The 23,937-nt window shown below is 46.0% G+C and overlaps 1 protein-coding gene across 1 annotated transcript in view; it reads right to left on the reverse strand.

Moving 5' to 3' along the window:
• Positions 1-8,470: 8,470 nt before the first annotated feature.
• LOC121857650 (nuclear pore complex protein Nup160 homolog) overlaps positions 8,471-23,937 on the reverse strand; it is a 31,651-nt gene continuing 16,184 nt past the window's right edge. The window contains exons 3-5 of the mRNA XM_042353715.1: positions 19,676-19,753; positions 9,829-9,952; positions 8,471-8,527 (exon numbers count right to left, since the gene is read on the reverse strand). Of these exons, the coding sequence (XP_042209649.1) occupies positions 8,504-8,527; positions 9,829-9,952; positions 19,676-19,753 (226 nt within the window). The 3' untranslated portion in view covers positions 8,471-8,503. The remainder of the gene's footprint in view (positions 8,528-9,828; positions 9,953-19,675; positions 19,754-23,937) is intronic.

Genomic DNA, 23,937 nt, shown 5'->3' on the forward strand with positions numbered 1-23,937 from the left:
AAGTCTCGCTGCAGGTTTTTGTTTGTCATGACAGTGTGGCGAATGCCATGTAGGACATGGATTTAGGTTGTTTATTGTTATTCTGGAGGCTTGTTGCCTTCCCTGTTTTGGGGCGGCGTGAAAGGAGAGTTTGGCTCTGATGAGCCGATGATCAATGTCACAGTGGTGTGAGCCACGCATGGCTGGTGTGATGAGGACACCTCGGCGATCTCTCGCTGACAATGATGTCAATGAGATGTCAGCGTTTGGATGGGTGGTGTTATCGAACCACCCTGGAATCGGCCTGCTAAATAAGGTCTTGGTGATAATGAGGTTGTGTGCAGCATACTTGCTGAGGCCATTGGGATTACACTTCGAGTCCATTTCTCCCTATGGTTCCTGTCAAATGTCAGCATCTCTGCCAACTCTGGCACTGAAGTCACCAGGAGCACAACCTTATCTTCTCTAGGGATAGAGGTTAGCACTCTCTGTCAAGGTCGGCATAAAGGCCTCCTTGATGTTATCCTCCGCTCCAGTGTTGGGCGTATGCACTGATGAGGAAGGCATGATGTGATGACTTCGGTTGGACTCAGATCATCATGTGGTTCGTTGATCCCAACAGGCATATAAGTTAGCCTAGTAGGATGGATTGGGATGCAAAGCCAGCTCCATAAATGCAGTTTCCACAGCAGCCTTACCCTTCCAGAAGAAGGTGTAGCCAGACCCCTTTGCCCTGTGAGTTGGTCTCAGAAGAGGTGTGTAGAGACCCCGTTCTGTGAGTTGGTCATCATCTGGGGCCGGGACTCATTAATGGCTGCTATGTCTATGTTTACCTAGCCAGCTCTTTTGCCACAAGGCAGCTCTTCTTCAGGGAGCTTCATTTGTGCCAGTATTCCAGAAGGGTCATGACATTCCATGCAGTGACCATAAGAGGTTGTATAGTTTATTTTCATTGATCTCTTGTGATATTTTTGAATGCATTAGGATGACTTTATTGGGTGCAGTTGCCCAGTCAAGTGAGTTGTAAGACACTACTGTATGCTTTTCTAGCCCCCCCCATGTGGGGTGAGCAGAGTGGCTCGGCAGCTCAGTCGCACAGACAGAATCTGCTTGCACTGCTGCCTAGATCCCAGTGCATAAATCCATCTTATCTGTGCCGCCCATGTGCAGAGTTGTGACTAGAGACCACGGCAGTCATCTCGTCCTTCCAGTCGCCACTAGCCCAGCGCCATAGGACTTGGGGTAAAGGGTTTTGGTGATGATGAGAGGTATGATGAGCTGGATGATGGCTGCTGTGAGTTGATTTATGTGGTGAGGCAGGAGAGCGGGCTGCAACCACATTCTTTTCCTGATCCAGTGGTGCAGGTTGCTGCAATGGCTGGGGAGAGAGAGTTACAAGGACTGTCGATGCCCAGTTTGTTGGGTTTCATCTTAATAGCCTGTCTTTCTTGCTATTGCTCATCCACGGTCTAGTCGTTGGGTTTCGGTGGTCACCTTCCGCCTATACTGCCATTGGGGTCTGCTGGAGATCTGTAAGCATGTCTGCCTGATGTTGGCTCTACCGCAGATTTGTTCGTGGTTTACTCCGTAGCCTTATACCTGCTAGGGTTAATCCGCAGCGGGGGTTGGTAGATGCCAGGACGGTCCACATGCCGGGCCTATGCCATCCTTCTGGCCCACTGGTGCTCCAAGATCCTGCTGGTCTTAGCTTGGTTCACGAGCCACCTAATACTGTGTGTTGCCATGAGGAGGCACAGAAGGAGTCTTGATGGGAGAGGCTGTGTACTGTACTGTACTACACTGGAACAATAAAGAATTACACTACACAGTCTCACCTCCAGGGTTTAACTTGCGCCCAGCCTCAGCTGTGTTCTCCAGAGCTCGTGCAGGACACACTGGAGGCGGAGCACGACTCAGGCCCTCACTTCACGTGCGACACACCCACGGGCCACCACGCCTCCTGCCAGTTCCTTGATCACCAGACTGGTCACTGTCTCACACCCTTCCATGCCTCTTGTTGGAACAATATATTGTAATGCCTTTATCATTACACCTTCTATCTCCCTATCAACCAACTTATTACCCAACCACACAACCACCAATATCCATCCATCCATCAACCAACATAAGAACCAACCATAATAAGCAATATCCCCCAACCACAGTGGAGTGAACACAAGAGTTAAGTATTGGAGCACATTACTGTATTTATAAGAATACAATAACTGTACAAAGAAAACAGAAGTCCTCTGGATGCAAATATTTTAGAAATTATTTATGAATACCATTGGTTTTATGACTAACTTTTTATACTACTATGTAGTTCAACATTCACATTTCATTATTGGGTCAGATGTACTGTTAAGAAAATGTTAGTTCAGACTCCACACAGTTCACTCTCTTGTACACTATAAGTACTGTACTGACAAGCTGCTGCAGCCTAATGAGAGGTAGATGACACACACACACCTTGTACAAACCTAAACATTCCCCGGCTGCCGGTGAAGAGTCTGTTCATCAAGGAGGCGTTTTTGATGATCTCGGTAAACATACGCTTGATCATCTTGACCACCAGCAGTGTTCTCCTGTCTGACCCAACACAAACACAGCATTCTCCTCTCCCTCCATATGTCCCTGCTGTGTGCGGACCTTCACCTGCTGACAACAAACACCTTTATAAGGGACAGTGACGGTTTCAGAATTTCTATATAGGATAGGCTTAGGGGCGAATCTTGGCTGGAAGGGGGGCCTGGGACGTGTCTTGAAGCAGTGTTTACAGAACAGGCACAACATTTTACTTAGATTGACGTTACAGATCAATAAATATGCCAACGTTTTCTAAAGATACTTTTAATACACAACACAAAACTAGAGAAAATAATTGTCCATAGCAAAGAATAAGAATAATAACTATATCAATATTATCTGCATGCAGGACATCAAAAGGTAATGGTGTTTAAGTTGGCCAATAAAAAAGGATAATGTAACACATAGCAAGAACTAACTTAATTCCTTCTACAAATTAAGTTATGAGACATCATCAGGCTGAGAATTTAAAACAGCTACTCTGGTAAAAAAAACTGGGTGGCTTTAGGGAGCTGAGCCCCCTGCCACCTCTTGGTACTGCCACTGATAAGGAGAACAGAACAACACTATTTGTACCTTAAACAAACACTAGCACAATGTGATTAAAGCTCACTAGGGCTGGTACTTGATCAGGAGGAGAGGGAGAGTGTGTTACCTGCTGCCGTACTGTTTAAGATGGATCAGGAGAGAGTGTGTGTGTGTTACCTGCCGCTGCTGTACTGTTTAAGACGGATCAGAGAGAGTGTGTGTGTGTTACCTGCTGCTGCTGCTGTACTGTTTAAGATGGATCAGAGAGAGTGTGTGTGTGTGTGTTACCTGCCGCTGCTGTACTGTTTAAGATGGATCAGAGAGAGTGTGTGTGTTACCCGCTGCTGCTGTACCGTTTAAGATGGATCAGGAGAGTGTGTGTGTGTGTTACCTGCTGCTGCTGTACTGTTTAAGACTAGATCAGGAGAGAGTGTGTGTGTGTGTGTTTTACCTGCTGCTGCTGTACCGTTTAAGATGGATCAGGAGAGAGTGTGTGTGTTACCTGCTGCTGCTGTACTGTTTAAGATGGATCAGGAGAGTGTGTGTGTGTTACCGTGCTGCCGCTGTACTGCTTAAGATGGATCAGGAGAGTAGAGTGTGTGTGTGTGTTACCTGCCGCTGCTGTACTGCTTAAGATGGATCAGGAGAGAGTGTGTGCGTGTTACCCGCTGCTGCTGTACTGTTAAAGATGGATCAGAGAGTGTGTGTGTGTTACCTTGCCGCTGCTGTACTGTTTAAGATGGATCAGAGAGTGTGTGTGTGTGTTACCTGCTGCTGCTGCGTGTACTGTTTAAGATGGATCAGAGAGTGTGTGTGTGTTACCTGCTGCCGCTGTACTGTTTAAGATGGATCAGGAGAGTGTGTGTGTGTGTTACCTGCTGCTGCTGTACTGTTTACATGGACTGTGAGAGTGTGTGTGTGTGCTCGCCGTGCCGCCGTACTGTTTAAGATGGATCAGGAGAGAGTGTGTGTGTGTGTGTTACCTGCTGCTGTACTGTTTAAGACGGATCAGGAGAGAGGTGTGTGTTACCTGCTGCTGCTGTACTGTTTAAGATGGATCAGGAGAGAGTGTGTGTGTGTGTTACCTGCTGCTGCTGTACTGTTTAAGATGGACTGCAGGAAGCGTGTGTGTGTTACCTGCTGCCGCTGTACTGTTTATGATGGATCAGAGAGTGTGTGTGTGTTACCTGCTGCTGCTGGGCAATTGCTTAAGATGGATCAGGAGAGTGTGTGTGTGTGTTACCTGCTGTGCTGCTAAAATTGTTTAAGATGGATCAGGAGGAGAGTGTGTTACCTGCTGCTGCTAAAATTGCCGCAAGACGGATCAGAGAGAGTGTGTGTGTGTTACCTGCTGCTGCTGTACTGTTTAAGATGGATCAGGAGAGAAGCGTGTGTGTAAGCACCCAAGCGTACTGTTTAAGATGGATCAGGAGAGAGTGTGTGTGTTACCTGCTGCTGCTGCTGTACTGTTTAAGATGGATCAGGAGAGTGTGTGTGTGTGTTACCTGCTGCCGTACTGCTTAAGATGGATCAGAGAGAGTGTGTGTGTGTTACCTGCTGCTGTACTGTTTAAGATGACCAGAGAGAGTGTGTGTGTGTTACCTGCTGCTGTACTGTTTAAGATGGATCAGAGAGAGTGTGCAAGCACCTGCTGCTGCTGTACTGTTTAAGATGGATCAGAGAGTGTGTGTGTGTGTTACCTGCTGCTGTACTGTTTAAGATGGATCAGAGGGAGAGTGTGTTACCTGCTGCTGCTGTACTGTTTAAGATGGATCAGGAGAGAGTGTGTGTGTGTGTTACCCGCTGCTGCTGCTGTACTGTTTAAGATGGATCAGAGAGTGTGTGTGTGTTACCCGCTGCTGCTGTACTGTTTAAGATGGATCAGAGAGAGTGTGTGTGTGTTACCTGCTGTACTGTTTAAGATGGATCAGGAGAGAAGCGTGCGTGTTACCGCTGCTGCTAAAATTGTTAAGATGGATCAGGAGGAGAGGTGTTACCTGCTGATGCTGTACTGTTTAAGATGGATCAGAGAGAGTGTGTGTGTGTGTATACCTGCTGCTGCTGCTGTACTGTTTAAGATGGATCAGGAGAGAGTGTGTGTGTGCTACCTGCTGCTGCTGTACTGTTTAAGATGGATCAGGAGAGAGTGTGTGTGTTACCTGCTGCTGCTGTACTGCTAAGATGGATCAGGAGAGATTGTGTGTGTGTTACCTGCCGCTAAAATTGCTTAAGATGGATCAGGAGAGAGTGTGTGTGTGTTACCTGCTGCTGCCGTACTGTTTAAGATGGATCAGGAGAGAGTGTGCGTGCCGCCCGCCGCCGCCGCTTGTACCGGTTTAAGATGGATCAGAGAGGTGTGTGTGTGTTACCTGCTGCTGCTGTACTGGTTTAAGATGGATCTTAGAGAGAGTGTGTGTGTGTGTGTTACCTGCTGCTGCTGTACTGTTTAAGATGACTCAGGAGAGAGTGTGTGTGTGTTACCTGCTGCCGCTAAGATGGATCAGAGAGAGTGTGTGTAAGCTACCTGCTGCTGCTGTACTGTTTAAGATGGATCAGAGAGTGTGTGTGTGTTACCCGCTGCTGCTGTACTGTTTAAGATGGATCAGGAGGAGAGCGTGTTACCTGCTGCCGCTGTACTGCTTTAAGATGGATCAGGAGAGAGTGTGTGTGTGTGTTACCCGCTGCTGCTGCTGTACCGTTTAAGATGGATCAGGTAGAGTGTGGTGTGTGTTACCTGCTGCCGCTGTACTGTTTAAGATGGATCAGAGAGAGTGTGTGTGTTACCCGCCGTTGCCGTACCGTTTAAGATGGATCAGAGAGAGTGTGTGTGCTGTCCCGCTGCCGCTGTACTGCCGCATGATGGATCCAGAGGAGTGTGTTACCTGCTGATGCTGTACTGTTTAAGATGGATCAGGTAGATGTGTGTGTGTGTTACCCGCTGCTGCTGTACCAGCTCGGCATTTGATCAGAGAGGCGTGCTTACCTGCTGCTGTACTGTTTCTAAGATGGATCAGAGAGAGTGTGTGTGTGTGTTACCTGCTGCTGCTGTACTGTTTAAGATGGATCAGGAGAGAGTGTGTGTGTGTTACCTGCTGCCGCTGTACTGTTTAAGATGGATCAGAGAGAGTGTGTGTGTGTTACCCGCTGCTGCTGTACCGTTTAAGATGGATCAGAGAGAGTGTGTGTGTGTTACCTGCTGCCAGTTGTACTGTTTAAGATGGATCAGAGAGAGTGTGTGTGTGTGTTACCTGCCGCCGCTGTACCGTTTAAGATGGATCAGGAGAGTGTGTGTGTGTGTGTGCTACCCGCCGCTGCTGTACTGTTTAAGATGGACTGGTGAGAGTGTGTGTGTGTGTTACCTGCCGCTGCTGTACTGCCAGCATGGATCAGAGAGTGTGTGTGTGTGTTACCTGCTGCTGCTGTACCGTTTAAGATGGATCAGGAGAGTGTGTGTGTGTGTTACCTGCTGCTGCTGTACTGTTTAAGATGGATCAGAGAGTGTGTGTGTGTGTTACCCGCTGCTGCTAAAATTGTTTGGCGATGCTGATCAGGTGAGAGTGTGTGTGTTACCTGCTGCCGCTGTACTGTTTAAGATGGATCAGGAGGGAGAGTGTGTGTGTGTTACCTGCTGCTGCTGTACTGTTTAAGATGGATCAGGAGGGAGTGTGTGTGTGTTACCTGCTGCTGCTGTACTGTTTAAGATGGATCAGGAGGGAGAGTGTGTGTGTGTGTTACCCAAGCCGCTGCTGTACTGTTTAAGATGCATCAGAGAGTGTGTGTGTGTTACCCGCTGCTGCTGTACTGTTTAAGATGGACCGTGAGAGAGTGTGTGTGTGTGTTACCTGCTGCTGCTGTACTGTTTAAGATGGATCAGGAGTGAGAGTGTGTGTGTTACCTGCTGCTGCTGTACTGTTTAAGATGGATCAGGAGGAGAGTGTGTGTGTGTGTTACCCGCTGCTGCTGTACTGTTTAAGATGGATCAGAGGGAGAGTGTGTGTGTGTTACCTGCTGCTGTACTGTTTAAGATGGATCAGAGAGTGTGTGTGTGTGTGTTAACCTGCCGCTGCTGTACTGTTTAAGATGGATCAGGAGAGTGTGTGTGTGTGTTACCTGCTGGGCTGCTGTACCTTCTGTTTAAGATGGATCAGGAGAGTGTGTGTGTGTGCCACCTGCTGCTGCTGTACTGTTTAAGATGGATCAGGAGAGTGTGTGTGTGTGTTACCCGCTGCTGCTGTACTGTTAAGATGGACTGTGAGAGTGTGTGTGTGTGTTACCTGCCGCTGCTGTACTGTTTAAGATGGATCAGAGAGAGTGTGTGTGTTACCTGCCGCTGCTGTACTGTTTAAGATGGATCAGGGAGGGAGAGTGCGTGTGTTGCTGCCGCTGTACTGCCGGCATATTCGTGAGGGAGTGTGTGTGTGTTACCTGCTGCTGCTGTACTGTTTGGAAGATGGATCAGAGGGAGAGTGTGTGTGTGTTACCCAAGCTGCTGCTGTACTGTTTAAGATGCATCAGTAGAGAGAGTGTGTGTGTGTTACCCGCTGCTGCTGTACTGTTTAAGATGGATCAGGAGAGAGTGTGTGTGTGTGTTACCGCTGCTGTACTGTTTAAGATGGATCAGAGGGAGAGTGTGTGTGTTACCTGCTGCTGCTGTACTGTTTAAGATGGATCAGGAGGGAGAGGTGTGTGTGTGTGTTACCTGCTGCTGCTGTACTGCTTAAGATGGACTGTGAGGAGAGTGTGTGTGTTACCTGCTGCTGCTGTACTGTTTAAGATGCATCAGAGAGAGTGTGTGTGTGTTACCTGCTGCTGCTGTACTGTTTAAGATGGATCAGGAGAGAGTGTGTGTGTGTTACCTGCTGCTGTACTGTTTAAGATGGATCAGGAGAGTGTGTGTGTGTGTTAACTCCTGCTGCTGCTGTACTGTTTAAGATGGATCAGGAGGAGAGTGTAAGTACCTGCCGGGCTGCTGTACTGTTTAAGATGGATCAGAGAGAGTGTGTGTGTGTGTTACCTGCCGCTGCTGCCAAATGCCGGAAGATGGATCAGGAGAGAGTGTGTGTGTGTTACCCGCTGCTGCTGTACTGTTTAAGATGGATCAGGAGAGAGTGTGTGTGTGTTACCTGCTGCTGCTGTACTGTTTAAGATGGATCAGGAGAGAGTGTGTGTGTGTGTTACCTGCTGCTGCTGTACTGCTGTTTAAGATGGATCAGGAGAGAGTGTGTGTGTGTGCTACCTGCTGCTGCTGTACTGTTTAAGATGGATCAGAGAGAAAGTGTGTGTGTGTTACCTGCTGCTGCTGTACCGTTAAGATGGACCAGGAGAGTGTGTGTGTGTTAGGGTACCTGCTGCTGCTGACTGTTTAAGATGTACAGATGGTGGTACTCCTTGAGGGTCTGGAAGGTTGAGGTCACCAATATGGATGTGGTCTGCTCTGAAACCCAAGTCCACATTAATCAACACAACACTGTCAGCTGTTTAACCCATCTTAAGTAAGGTTTTATATCACAAGTTTCTAAAGTCATCTCAGGTCTTCACTTCTGACTTTTCCAGGATTTTCATAACTGTGAGAAACCTGAGAAGTTATAGGATTAATATTTGCTTTAAATATTTTTTAAAGTTTTTATATAAAAATCAGTTCAAGAAGTTGTTCACGTAGTACAGCAGAGCAGTTTACAGCAGAGCAGTAGCAGCTTACAGCAGAAGCTACAGAGAGCAGCTACAGAGAGCAGCTTACAGTATAGCATTACAGAGCAGCTTACAGAGCAGTACAGCAGAGCAGTTACAGTAAGCAGCCAGTAGAGCAGCCACAGTGAGCAGTTTATAGCAGAGCAGCTTACAGCAGAGCAGCATAGTACAGCAGTATAGACAGCCTACAGAGCAGCCAATAGAGCAGCCCAGAGCAGCTCACAGAGCAGCTCACAGTAGAGCAGAACAGTAGAGCAGCTTACAGAGAGCAGCAGAGCAGTACAGCAGAGAGCTACAGAGCAGCTACAGCAGAGCAGACAGTAAGCAGCACAGTAGAGCAGCCTCATAGAGCAACAAGAGAGCAGCCAAGTAGAGCAGCCATAGAGAGCAGCAGTAGGAGCAGAGCAGCCTACAGCAGAGCAGCCTACAGCAGAGCAGCCACAGTAGAGCAGCCACAGAGAGCCTACAGAGAGTACAGACAGCACAGCAGAGCAGCCTACAGAGAGCAGCCTACAGCAGAGCAGCCACAGAGCAGCCACAGAGCACCAAGAGCAACAGCAGAGCAGCACAAGCAGCAGCCACAGAGCAGAGACAAAAGAGCAGCACAGCAGAGCAGCTGAGAGCAGCCAGAGAGCAGAGCACTAGAGCAAACCCAGTAGAGCAAACCCACAGTAGACACAACACCACAGTAGAGCAGCCCACAGCAGAGCAGCATACAGCAGAGCAGCCTACAGCAGAGCAGCCTACAGCAGAGCAGCCTGCAACAGCCACAGAGCAAGCCTACTGCAGACAGCCCACAGCAGAGCAGCCCATCAGAGCAGAGTTTTACAGCAGAGCAGCCTACAGCAGAGCAGCCTACAGAGCAGCCCACACAGACAGCCCATTGCAGAGCACTACAGCAGAGCAACCTCCAGTAGAGCAGCCCACAGTAGAGCAGCCCAGCAGAGCAGCCACAGTAGAGCAGCCCACAGTAGAGCAGCTTACAGCAGAGCAGCCTACAGCAGAGCTGTCACAGTAGAGCAGTCACAGTAGAGTAGCCTACAGTACCTGAGTTGTGTGAGGGTGGGGCAGACGTATGCGGTGGACGGAGGACACAGTGGCCAGCAGGATGTAGACGTACTGACGAGTCTCATGGACACTCAGCCCCTCCAGCACTGGTGTGTCAGCGAACCTGTTGGGTGACACCACACCTTGATGGTTACCACACCTTGATGGTTACCACACCTTGATGGTTGACACACCTTGATGGTTACCACACCTTGATGGTTGACAAACACTACACCTTGATGGTTGACACATACACCACACCTTGATGGTTACCACACCTTGATGGTTACCACACCTGATGGTTGACACACCTGATGGTTACCACCTTGATGGCTGACACACCTGATGGTTGACACAAACACCACACCTTGATGGTTGAACAAACACTACACCTTGATGGTTACCACACCTGATGGTTGACACAAACACCACACCTGATGGTTACCACACCCTGATGGTTACCACACCTGATGGCTGACACAAACACCACACCTGATGGTTGACACAAACACCACACCTTGATGGTTACCACACCTTGATGCATACTACACCTTGATGGCTGACACAAACACCACACCTTGATGGTTGACATACACCACACCTTGATGGTTACCACACCTTGATGGTTGACACAAACACCACACCTGATGGTTGACACAAACACCACACCTGATGGTTGACATACACCACACCTTGATGGTTACCACACCCTTGATGGTTGACACAAAACACCACACCTGATGGCTGACACAAACACCACACCTTGATGGTTGACACAAACACCACACCTTGATGGCTGACACAAACACCACACCTGATGGCTGACACAAACACCACACCTTGATGGTTACCACACCCTTGATGGTTGACACAAACACCACACCTTGATGGCTGACACAAACACCACAACCTGATGGTTACCACACCTTGATGGTTGACACAAACACCACACCTTGATGGTTGACACAAACACCACACCTTGATGGTTGACACAAACACCACACCTTGATGGTTGACACAAACACCACACCTTGATGGTTGACACAAACACCACACCTTGATGGTTGACACAAACACCACACCTTGATGGTTGACACAAACACCACACCTTGATGGTTGACACAAACACCACACCTTGATGGTTGACACAAACACCACACCTTGATGGTTGACAACACACACCCTGATGGTTGACACAACACCACACCTGATGGTTACCACACCTATGGACCACACCTGATGGTTGACACAAACACCACACCTTATGGTTGACACAAACACCACACCTGATGGCTGACACAAACACCACACCTTGGATGGTTGACACAAACACCACACCTTGATGGCTGACACAAACACCACACCTTGATGGTTGACACATACATTCACACCTTGATGGCTGACAACACCACACCTTGATGCTGACACATACACCACAATCTTGATGGTTGACATGTACCACCACACCTTGATGGTTGACATACACTACCACCTTGATGGCTGACACAAAACACCACACCTTTGATGGCTGATACACACACCACACCTTGATGGTTGACACAAACACCACACCCTTGATGGTTGACACAAACACCACACCTTGGATGGTTGACATACACCACACCTTGATGGTTGACACAAACACTACACCTGATGGTTGACACAAACACCACACCCTGATGGGTTGACACAAACACCACACCTGATGGTTACTACACCTTGATGGTTGACACAAACACCACACCTTGATGGTTGACACAAACACCACACCTGATGTGGCTGACACATACACTACACCTATGGTTGACACAAACACCACACCTTGATGGTTGACACAAACACCACACCCTTGGATGGTTACTACACCTTGATGGTTGACACAAACACCACACCTGATGGCTGGCCACAAACACTACACCTTGATGGTTACCACACCTTGATGGTTGGACACAAACACTACACCTTGATGGAGCGACACAAACACTACACCTTGATGGCCACACAAACACTACACCTTGATGGTTGACACAAACACCACACCTTGATGGTTGACACAAACACCACACCTTGATGGTTGACACACCACAATCTTGATGGTTGACACAAACACCACACCTTGATGGTTGACACAAACACCACACCTGATGGTTGACAAACACCACACCTTGGATGGTTGACACAAACACCACACCTGATGATTGACACAAACACCACACCTTGATGGGTTGACACAAAACACTACACCTTGATGGCTGACACAAACACCACACCTTGATGGTTGACACACAAACACCACACCCTTGATGGTTGACACAAACACCTACACCTTGATGGTTGACACAAACACCACACCTTGATGGTTGACACAAACACCACACCTTGATGGTTGACACATACACCACACCTTGATGGCTGACACAAACACTACACCCTGATGGTTGACACAAACACTGGCTGGTCTTGATGGTTGACACAAACACCACACCTTGATGGTTGACAAAACACACCTGATGGTTGACACATACACCACACCTTACGGTTGACACAACACCACACTTTGATGGCTGATACACAACACTACACCCTTGATGGTTGACACAAACACCACACCTTGATGGTTGACACAAACACCACACCTTGATGGTTGACACAAACACCACACCCTGATGGTTGACACAAACACCACACCTTGATGGTTGACACAAACACCACACCTGGATGGTTGACACAAACACCACACCTTGATGGCTGACACAAACACCACACCTGATGGTTGACAAACACCACCACACCTTGGATGGCTGACATATTGGCTAATTACACCTGATGGTTACCACACCTTGATGGCTGGACACAAACACTACACCTTGATGGTTGACACAAACACCACACCTGATGGCTGACACAAACACCACACCTTGATGGTTGACATAAACACCACACCTTACGGTTGACACAAACACCACACCTGATGGTTACCACACCTTGATGGCTGACACAAACACCACACCTTGATGGTTGACACAAACACTACACCTTGATGGCTGGGACACACACCACACCTTGATGGTTGACATACACCACACCTTGATGGTTGACACAAACACCACACCTTGATGGCTGACACAAACACCACACCTTGATGGCTGACACAAACACCACACCTCGATGGTTGACACACAAACACCACACCTTGATGGTTGACATACACCACACCTTGATGGCTGACACAAACACTACACCTGATGGTTGACACACATTACACCACACCTTGATGGTTGACATAAACACCACACCTTGATGGCTGACAAACACCACACCTTGATGGTTACCACACCTTGATGGTTGACACAAACACCACACCTTGATGGTTGACACAAACACTACACCTGATGGTTACTACACCTGATGGTTGACACAAACACCACACCTTGATGGCTGGGACACAAACACTACACCTTGATGGTTGGGATACAAACACCACACCTGATGGTTGACACAAAACACCACACCTTGATGGCTGACACAATTACACCTTGATGGTTGACACAAACACTTACACCTTTGGATGGCCGACACAAACACCACACCTGATGGCTGACACAAACACCACCTGATGGCTGACACAAACACCACACCTGATGGTTGACACAAAATACCACACCTCAGATGGTTACTTACACCTTGGATGGCTGACACAAACACCACACCCTGATGGTTGACACAAACACCACACCTTGATGGTTGACACACACACTACACCTGATGGTTGACACAAACACCACACCTTGATGGTTACCACACCTGATGGTTGACACAAACACCACACCCTTGATGGCTGACACAAACACCACAATCTTGATGGTTTACACAAAATACTACACCTTGATGGCTGACACATACACTACAATTCTGATGGCTGGACATGTTAATTACACCTTGATGGTTACTACACCTGATGGCTGACACAAACACCACACCTTGATGGGTTACTACACCTTGATGGTTGATACAAAACACCACCTTGATGGTTGACATACACTACACCTTGATGGTTGACACATACACCACCTTGATGGTTACCACACCTTGATGGCTGATGGTTAAACACTACACCTTGATGGCTGACACAAACAATTACACCCTTGATGGTTGACATAAACACCACACCTTGGATGGCTGACACAAACACCACACCTGATGGCTGATACAAACACCACACCTTGATGGTTGACACAAACACTTACACCTTGATGGTTACCACACCTGATGGTTGGACACAAACACCACACCTTGATGGTTGACACAAACACCACACCTGATGGTTGACACATACACCACACCTGATGGTTGACACAAACACCACACCTTGATGGTTACCACCTTACGGTTGACACAACACCACACCTGATGGTTACCACACCCTTGATGGCTGACACAACACCACACCTGATGGCTGACACATACCACACCTGATGGCTGATACATACACCACCACACCCTTTGATGGTTACTACACCTGATGGCTGATACAAACACCACACCTTGATGGTTGACAAACACCACACCTGATGGCTGACACAAACACCACACCTTTGATGGTTGACACAAACACCACACCTTGATGGTTGTACAAACACCACACCTTGATGGCTGACACAAACACCACACCTGATGGTTGACACAAACACTACACCTTGATGGTTGACACATACACCATTAAATTTGATGGTTGACACAAACACCACACCTTGATGGTTACTACACCTTGATGGTTGACACAAACACCACACCTTGATGGTTGACATTAAACACTACACCTTGATGGTTACTACACCTTGGATGGCTGACACAAAATAACTACACCTTGATGGCTGACACAAACACCACACCTTGATGGTTACTACACCTTGGATGGTTGACACAAACACCACACCTTGATGGTTGACACAAACACCACACCTTGATGGTTGACACATACACCACACCTTGATGCTGCTGACACAAACACCACACCTTGGATGGTTGACACAAATACCCACACCTTGATGGTTGACACAAACACCACACACCTTGATGGTTGACATACACCAATCTTGATGGTTGACACAAAACACCACACCTTGATGGTTACCACACCTGATGCTGACACAAACACCACACCTGATGGCTACAAAACACTACACCTTTGATGGTTGACACAAACACCACACCTGATGGTTGACACAAACACCACACCTTGATGGTTGACACACCTGATGGTTGACACAAACACCACACCTGATGGCTGACACAAACACCACACCTTGATGGTTGACACAAACACCACACCTTTATGCTGACACAAACACCACACCTGATGGTTGACATAAACACCACACCTTGATGGTTGACACAAACACCACACCTTGATGGTTGACACAAACACCACACCTTTGATGGCTGGGACACAAAACACCACACCTTGATGGGCTTAATACAAACACCACACCTTGATGGTTGACACATACACCACACCTTGATGGTTGACACAAACACCACACCTTTGATGGTTACTTACACCTTGATGGTTGACATAAACACCACACCTTGATGGTTGACACAAATACTACACCTTGATGGCTGACACAACACCACACCTTGATGGTTACCACACCTTGATGGTTACTACACCCTTGATGGCTGACACAAACACCACACTCCTGATGGTTGACATAAACACCACACCTTGATGGTTGATACAAACACCACACCTTGATGGTTACCACCTGATGGCTGGGATACAAACACCACACCTTGATGGTTGACACAAACACCACACCTGATGGTTGACACAAACATCACACCTGATGGTTGACATACACCACAATTCCTTGATGGTTGACACAAACACCACACCTTTGATGGTTACCACACCTGATGGTTGACACAAACACCATACCTTGATGGTTGACACAAACACCACACCTTGATGGTTGACATAAACACCACACCTTGATGGCTGACACAAACACCACACCTGATGGTTGACACATATACAATTGCTGAATCTTCGGATGGCTGACACAAACACCACACCTTGATGGTTGACATACACCACACCTTGATGGTTACCACACCCTGATGGTTGACACAAACACCACACCTGATGGTTGCTGACACAAACACCAATCTTGATGGTTGTCAAACACCACACCTTGATGGTTGACATAAGCACCACACCTTTGATGGCTGATACAAACACCATGTCTGATGGTTACCACCTTGATGGGTTACTACACTTTGATGGTTACTACACCTGATGGTTGAGCACAAACACCACACCTGATGGCTGACACAAACACCACACCTGATGGTTGACATAAACACCACACCCTTGATGGTTGACATATACACCACACCTTGATGGGTTGACACAAACACCACACCTTGATGGTTGACATACACCACACCTTTGATGGTTAAATACACCTGATGGTTGACACAAACACTAATAATCTTTGATGGTTGACACAAACACCACACCTTGATGGTTGACACAAACACCACACACCTTTGATGGTTGACACATACACCACACCTTGATGGTTGATACATACACCACAATCTTGATGGCTGACACATACACCACCTTGATGGTTGACACAAACACTACACCTTGGATGGTTACTACACCTTGACATGATACAAACACCACACCTTCGATGGTTGACACAAACACCACACCTTGATGGTTGACACAAAACACCACCTTGATGGGTTGACACATACACCACACCTTGATGGTTGACACAACACTACACCTTGATGGTTACTGCTACACCTCGATGGTTACTACACCTTGATGGTTGACACAAACACCACACCTGATGGTTGACACAAACATCACACCTTGATGGGTTGACACAAAACACCACCTTGATGGTTGACACATACACAATCTTTGCTGAATTTGATGGTTGACACACAAACACCACACCTTGATGGCTGATACATGACACCACACTCCTTTGATGGTTACCGGGCACCTGATGGGTTGGGATACAAACACCACACCTTGATGGCTGACACAAACACCACACCTTGATGGCTGACACAAACACCACACCCTTGGATGGTTGACACACACACCAGAATTCCTGGATGGTTGACACATACACCACACCTGATGGCTGACACATACAATCACACCTTGATGGCTGACACAAACACCACACCTTGATGGGTTACCATACCCTGATGGTTGGACACAAACACCACACCTGATGGTTGACACAAACACTCACACCTTGGATGGTTGACACAAACACTACACCTTGATGGTTGACAAACACCACACCTTGATGGCTGACACAAACACCTCACACCCTTGATGTGTCACTACACCTGATGGGTTGACACAAACACCACACCTTGATGGCTGACACATACACTACACCTGATGGTTGACACAACACCACACCTTGATGGCTGACACAACACTACACCTTGATGGTTGATACACATACACTACACCCTTGATGGTTCGCCTACACCTGATGGTTACCACACCTTGATGGTTTACTACACCTGATGGTTAATACACCTGATGGTTACCACACCTTGATGGTTACCACACCTGATGGTTACCATACACTTTGATGGTTGACACATACACCACACCTGATGGTTGACACAAACACCACTAATCTTGATGGTTGACACATACACCACACCTTGATGGCGAAGGCCAAACACCACCTGATGGTTGACACACAAACACCACACCTTGATGGTTACCACACCTTGATGGTTGACACAAACACTACACCTTGATGGTTGACACAAACACTACACCTTGATGGCTGACATACACCACACCTTGATGGCTGACAATACAAACACCACACCTTGATGGTTACCACACCTTGATGGTTGACACAAACACCACACCTTGATGGCTGACACATACACCACACCTGGATGGCTGACACAAACACCACACCCTGATGGTTGACACATACACCGCCAATCTTGATGCATGGGATACAAACACCACACCTGATGGCTGACACAAACACCACACCTGATGGCTGACACAAACACCACAATTGATGGTTGACACAAACACCACACCTTTGATGGTTGACACAAACACCACACCTGATGGTTGACACATACACCACCTTGATGGCTGATACAAACACCACACCTTGATGGTTGACAAAACACCACACCTTGGATGGTTGACATACAAACACTACACCTTGATGGTTGAGCTGTACAAACACTGTACCTTGATGGCTGACAAACACTACACCTTGATGGGTTGACAAAACACCACACCTTGATGGCTGACACAAAACACTCACACCTTGATGGTTGACACAAACACCACACCTTGATGGGTTGACACAAACACCACACCTTGATGGTTACTACACCTTGATGGTTACTACACCTTGATGGGTTGACACAAACACTACACCTGATGGCTACACAAACATCCACACCTTGATGGTTGACATAAACACCACACCTTGATGGTTGACACACCTGATGGTTACCACACCTTGATGGTTGACACAAACACTACACCTTGATGGTTACTACACTTCCTGATGTTGTTTCACACCTGATGGCTGATTACACTTGATGGTTACCACCTTGATGGTTGGCCATGTACCACACCTTGATGGTTGACATGCCACTCACACCTTGATGGTTGACACAAACACTACACCTTGATGGTTGATACAAATACTACACCTTGATGGTTGATACAAACACCACACCTTGATGGTTGACATAAACACCACACCTGATGGCTGACACAAACACCACACCTTGATGGTTGACACAAACACCACACCTGATGGTTTAGGGATACACATACACCACACCTTGATGGTTACCACACCTTGATGGTTACCACACCTTGATGGTTGACACAAACACCATCACCTTGATGGTTGACAAAACATACTATTACAGTTTGTCTTTTTAGTTCACTTTGTTACTACAATGTAGACCAAGATATTTTTATTGTCCACATTTATGGTACAGTACAAATATTTTTTATGACCGAGTAAACTTGCAGACAGATCTTATTAATGTGGTATAGCCATAAATATCCTTCAGTAATGACAGCCAAATATGAGGTCAAGTGAACATTTTTGGCCAGCCTCCACCTTTGATAAGACCAAGTTACAACAAGTTATTCTGCCAAGTATCCAACAAGTCTCTATGACTCAGCGTTAAACAATAACTAACTCAATCTAAGTTCATCAAACCTAATAACAGGAGGTAAAAATTAGTAAAGCATTTTTTTAGAACAATAATTATGTTCATAGGTTTTTATCTGATACATTCAGCAGTGATTTTTTTGTGCTGCAAAATTAGTGAAATGTATCTTACCCTAACATAAACTAATGTTACACTACCTAACCTAACCTAACCTAAGAGAGCCACAACGCACATGACAAACAATTAAGTTCTCTAGAAAAAATTCAATTTCTTTTTATAAAATGCATTTGCAGAGTTAACTAACTTTTATAATAATTTCTCCAACATATGTATAAATCTGTTGATATATAAACGTAACTTGGGATGACACTATTATGGCTTTTAACCTTTGGTTATATCTGTGAATGATCATAGGAAAGGTTAGGTTAGGTTAGTTGTGTACAGTACAGTAGAGTACAGGGAACACAGTACCTTAGCTGTACATGTTAAGGTTAGGTTAATTGTGTACAGTACAGTACAGTACAGTAGGTACAGGGAACACAGTACCTTAGCTGTACATGTTAAGGTTAGGTTAGTTGTGTACAGTACAGTACAGTACAGTACAGTACAGGGAAAACAGTACCTTAGCTGTACATGGTTGTGACAGAAGTCATGGTCAAGACTCTCCTCCCACAGCTCCACCACGTCATGACACACTCTCCTGTTAACAAGATCACAAAATTATAATTATTGACAACATCTAAAAGTTCTCTTTCAATTTCTTTTACTATAGTGTATATGTAGGGTACAGTATATACCTGTATAACTAGCTCTATTCTCTAGGGGCACACACACACACACAAGGTCACCATCAACCACACCAAAACCCTAGTCATGCACATCAATACCGCCACCACTCCAGTGCAAGCCCCAGCAGTCACAGTGGGTGCCCATCCTCTCCAGCTGGTGCAGTCTGCCAAACTCCTGGGTGTAACTATAGGCAACAAACTGGACTGGAAGGCCCATGTAAATAACACAGTCAAGGCAGCCTCGTACCGTCTCTACATGCTCACGACGACTTAGGTCACTTGGGACACCACGCCAGAGCTGAGGACCATCTACAACGTCTTTATTCTCCCCAAACTTACATATGCGTCACCAGCCTGGTCGTCTTCTCTCAACTCCACCCAACAACGTCAGCTAGAAGGTACAGAAAAGGGCCTGCAGAATCATGCCGGCGCCAGAATACTCCCCGGCTACACCAGCTCTCCACCCTGGAAATGCCATCCCTCAGTGACCTCACCACCAAGCACTGAAGTTTGGCAGTGGACTACTGCACCACCTCGTCATCGCCGCCACCTGCAGCCCCACCCAACTCGCGCGCAGTCCGCCACTACAACAAAATTCAGCCCATAAGAGCCTGCACCGATAGATATAAGAACAGCACCATCCATCTATTGTTAAAATAATAAACAACTCCTGATTTATGTACTGTACAGTCCTGTAAATGTATTCAATGCATATTATATCATTATGTCTAAATCAAATGTAAGTCTGTATATTTTCAGCCACCGACTGCAACATTAATAAACCGTTTATTATTATTATTATTATTATTATTATTATTTATTATTATACACACACACACACACACTGCCACGCACACTGCCCGCAGCGCACACACTGCCACACACGCACACACGCCGCACACACACACACACACACACACACACACTGCACACCCGCGTGCACACACCTGCGACGCACACGCCACGCACACGCACACGCCACGCACACACCACACACACACACACACACACACACACACACAATCCGGGCTCTACTACCACCTGAGATCCCTAGTCCGGTGCTGTTGACCCACAACCGCATCCAGCCCATCGTGCACGAACTGATCGCTATAAGAACAGCCCAGTCCCAACCATTGTAAAAATTATCAATAACTTGTAATAAACCAGTGTATTCCTCCCAGTAAATACTACCAATGTCACTATGTTGAAATGAACTGTGAGCTTTTCCCCATCTAGTTATTATATGTCTTATTTGTGTCACTTATGTTACTTGTATATTATTTGCTTTCCCCAAATATGTAACTGTATATTTTCAGCCTTCTGGCTGCCAAGCTCTTTCAATAAACCGTTAATTATTATTACTGTATTTATTTATTATTACACACACATAGTCAGACTCTTACAAAATATTGAGGTCATCTTCAGGGGACAGGAAGTTTACCTGTTACATGCTTGTGTCAGGTGGTGTGTGGCAGCACTGCCAGTCTAGAGTTGCTTGAAACTCTCCATAAAAATCAAGCTACAGTAAAAGTCCAAAAATCCGGATGCCAGAAATGGACACCCGATCGGACTTTTCAAAACCGATTTTTTTTTTAGCGGGCATTTGTGTGCATGGCGCTTCGTGAGCGCCACAGCTGCACAGCGACAACAAGCGACCACGTGGTCGCCACTTTAAAATGGGCAATCAAACTGTGACCATACCGTATATACTAGTCTATAACCCCCTCGTTATCAGTCGACCTGATTTTTTGCAAGTCGTTAATTTATATTCCTCGTTTATAGTTCCACCCACGTTTTTGAGGGTAATGGAACAACAAAACCACTAAAAAGCTCTCGTCTATAAACTGAGGCTTGCCGTGCATGACCACGAAGGCAAATTGTTTACCATTTATTATTACGACACTTTACACTGAAACGCGGGTAGTTTCAACAAAAATATTGTATATTTCCATTCAAGTATTTATTCAAGTCAATTAGGAAATACAACAGTTTTTAAACTAAACCATTCAGCGATTACGGTAACATCTTTTGACGAAAGCGAAAGTCATTGTTTTCGTCATGATTTTATCCACTTTCCACTGTAATACGTATGTAATTTCAGGAAAATATTACATTTCCGTGAATGTATTATATCAAGCACAGTATGAATAGAATATCATTGTAATATATCAAATTTTAACAACTATTAATCAAGCGAGTAACATCTCTTGAACGGAGCTTAGGTAAAGTCTTTTGTTTTCGTCATGTATTTTATCCTATTTTACATTGAAATACGTCACGTTTCCACAAAACTACTATTTATCTCCGAGAATATATTCATTCAGGCGCAGTTTAGGTAAAATAGGCAGTGATGTAATAGTTTTAACTGAAAGCGATTCGAAAAACACGTACCCTCTAGCCCTGTTCAAAGGGGACTGAGGCTGTTTGGTGCTGCAGGCGATGACAAGGAAAATGATTTTGATGGATTTTAATGAAAATATTCAGAAATATGGTATCGTAGTATTTATTCAAGTCAATTAGGATAGAATATTATTGTAATACAACAGTTTTTGACTGAAAACCATTCGGCGATTACGGTAACATCTTTTGAGCGAAAGAAAGCAAAGTCATTGTTTTCATCACGATTTTATCCCCTTTCCACTGTAATAAATCGTTCAGCAAAAATATTACATTTCCGTGAATGCATTATATCAAGCACAGTATGAATAGAATACCATTGTAATATAACAATGTTTTTGAGTCTACTCTTTCCATTTACAGAGTACTGTACAAGCCCATAATAATGGCTCTAAAGTAGATAAACTTCGTTGTGTGAAGAGAAAGAAGAACACATTGAAATTGAGTGACAAACTTCAAATAATTAAACTAGAACGTGGTGTGAGCAATACTGTTCTAATGGAAACATACGACATTGGAAAGTCTACAATTTATGATATATAAAAGGCAAAGAATAAAATTTAGAATTACAGCTTTTCATTAAAACTGCTGCGTTTGATAAATGAAGCATGCTTTATTTGCAAATGAATAAACTATCAAAATGTACCTGTTCATTTCTTCTTTATTCTTCATTAAATTTGAATTTTAAAAGTACTGCCTGAGAATCCGAAAAATCCGAAAATCCGGACCGACCCAATCCCCAAGCAGTCCGGATTTTTGGACTTCTACTGTACCTGTACTGCATGTAATGCCATGAAATTGTGTACACTTCATCACTGATATATCCGTGATCGACACCGGCAGGTTTTGGTCAATTTTTAACTGCCTACATCACGCCCTTAAAATTCACGGGTGTTTGGGCATCAAAATGGCCGTGAATTGACAATTACGAATATCCTTTGCTGACCAATGGGGAGGGTGTACATTTGTGGTATCGTAAAAAAAAAAAAAAAATTTTTTCATTATTTTTTTTTTTAAGTACATACAGGTATTAGTATAACTCGGGAAATACTGAGATACTGTATATAAAATTATCTTGGAAAATCTTGGAATATCTGGCCACCTGCATCGCCTACCATGCCTCTGTGACCTACCATGCCTCTGCTCCTACCATGCCTCTGTGACCTACCATGCCTCTGTGTCACCTACCATGCCTCTGTCACCTACCATGCCTGTCACCTACCATGCCTGTTCACCTACCATGCCTCTGTGTCACCTACCATGCCTCTGTCACCTACCATGCCTCTGTGTCACCTACCATGCCTCTGTGACCTACCATGCCTCTGTGCACCTACCATGCCTCTGTGTCACCTACCATGCCTCTGTTCACCTACCATGCCTCTGTCACCTACCATGCCTCTTCACCTACCATGCCTCTGTCTACCATGCCTCTGTGTCACCTACCATGCCTCATGTCACCTACCATGCCTCTGTGTACCTACCATGCCTCTGTGTCACCTACCATGCCTCTGTGTCACCTACCATGCCTCTGTCACCTACCATGCCTCTGTGTCACCCACCATGCCTCTGTGTCACCTACCATGCCTCTGTCACACCTACCATGCCTCTGTCACCTACCATGCCTCTGTGTCACCCTACCATGCCTCATGTCACCTACCATGCCTCTGTGTCACCTACCATGCCTCTGTGTCACCTACCA

The sequence above is a fragment of the Homarus americanus genome, unplaced genomic scaffold, assembly GCF_018991925.1.
Source record: "Homarus americanus isolate GMGI-L3 unplaced genomic scaffold, GMGI_Hamer_2.0 scaffold16610, whole genome shotgun sequence".
Taxonomy (NCBI): Eukaryota; Metazoa; Arthropoda; class Malacostraca; order Decapoda; family Nephropidae; genus Homarus; species Homarus americanus.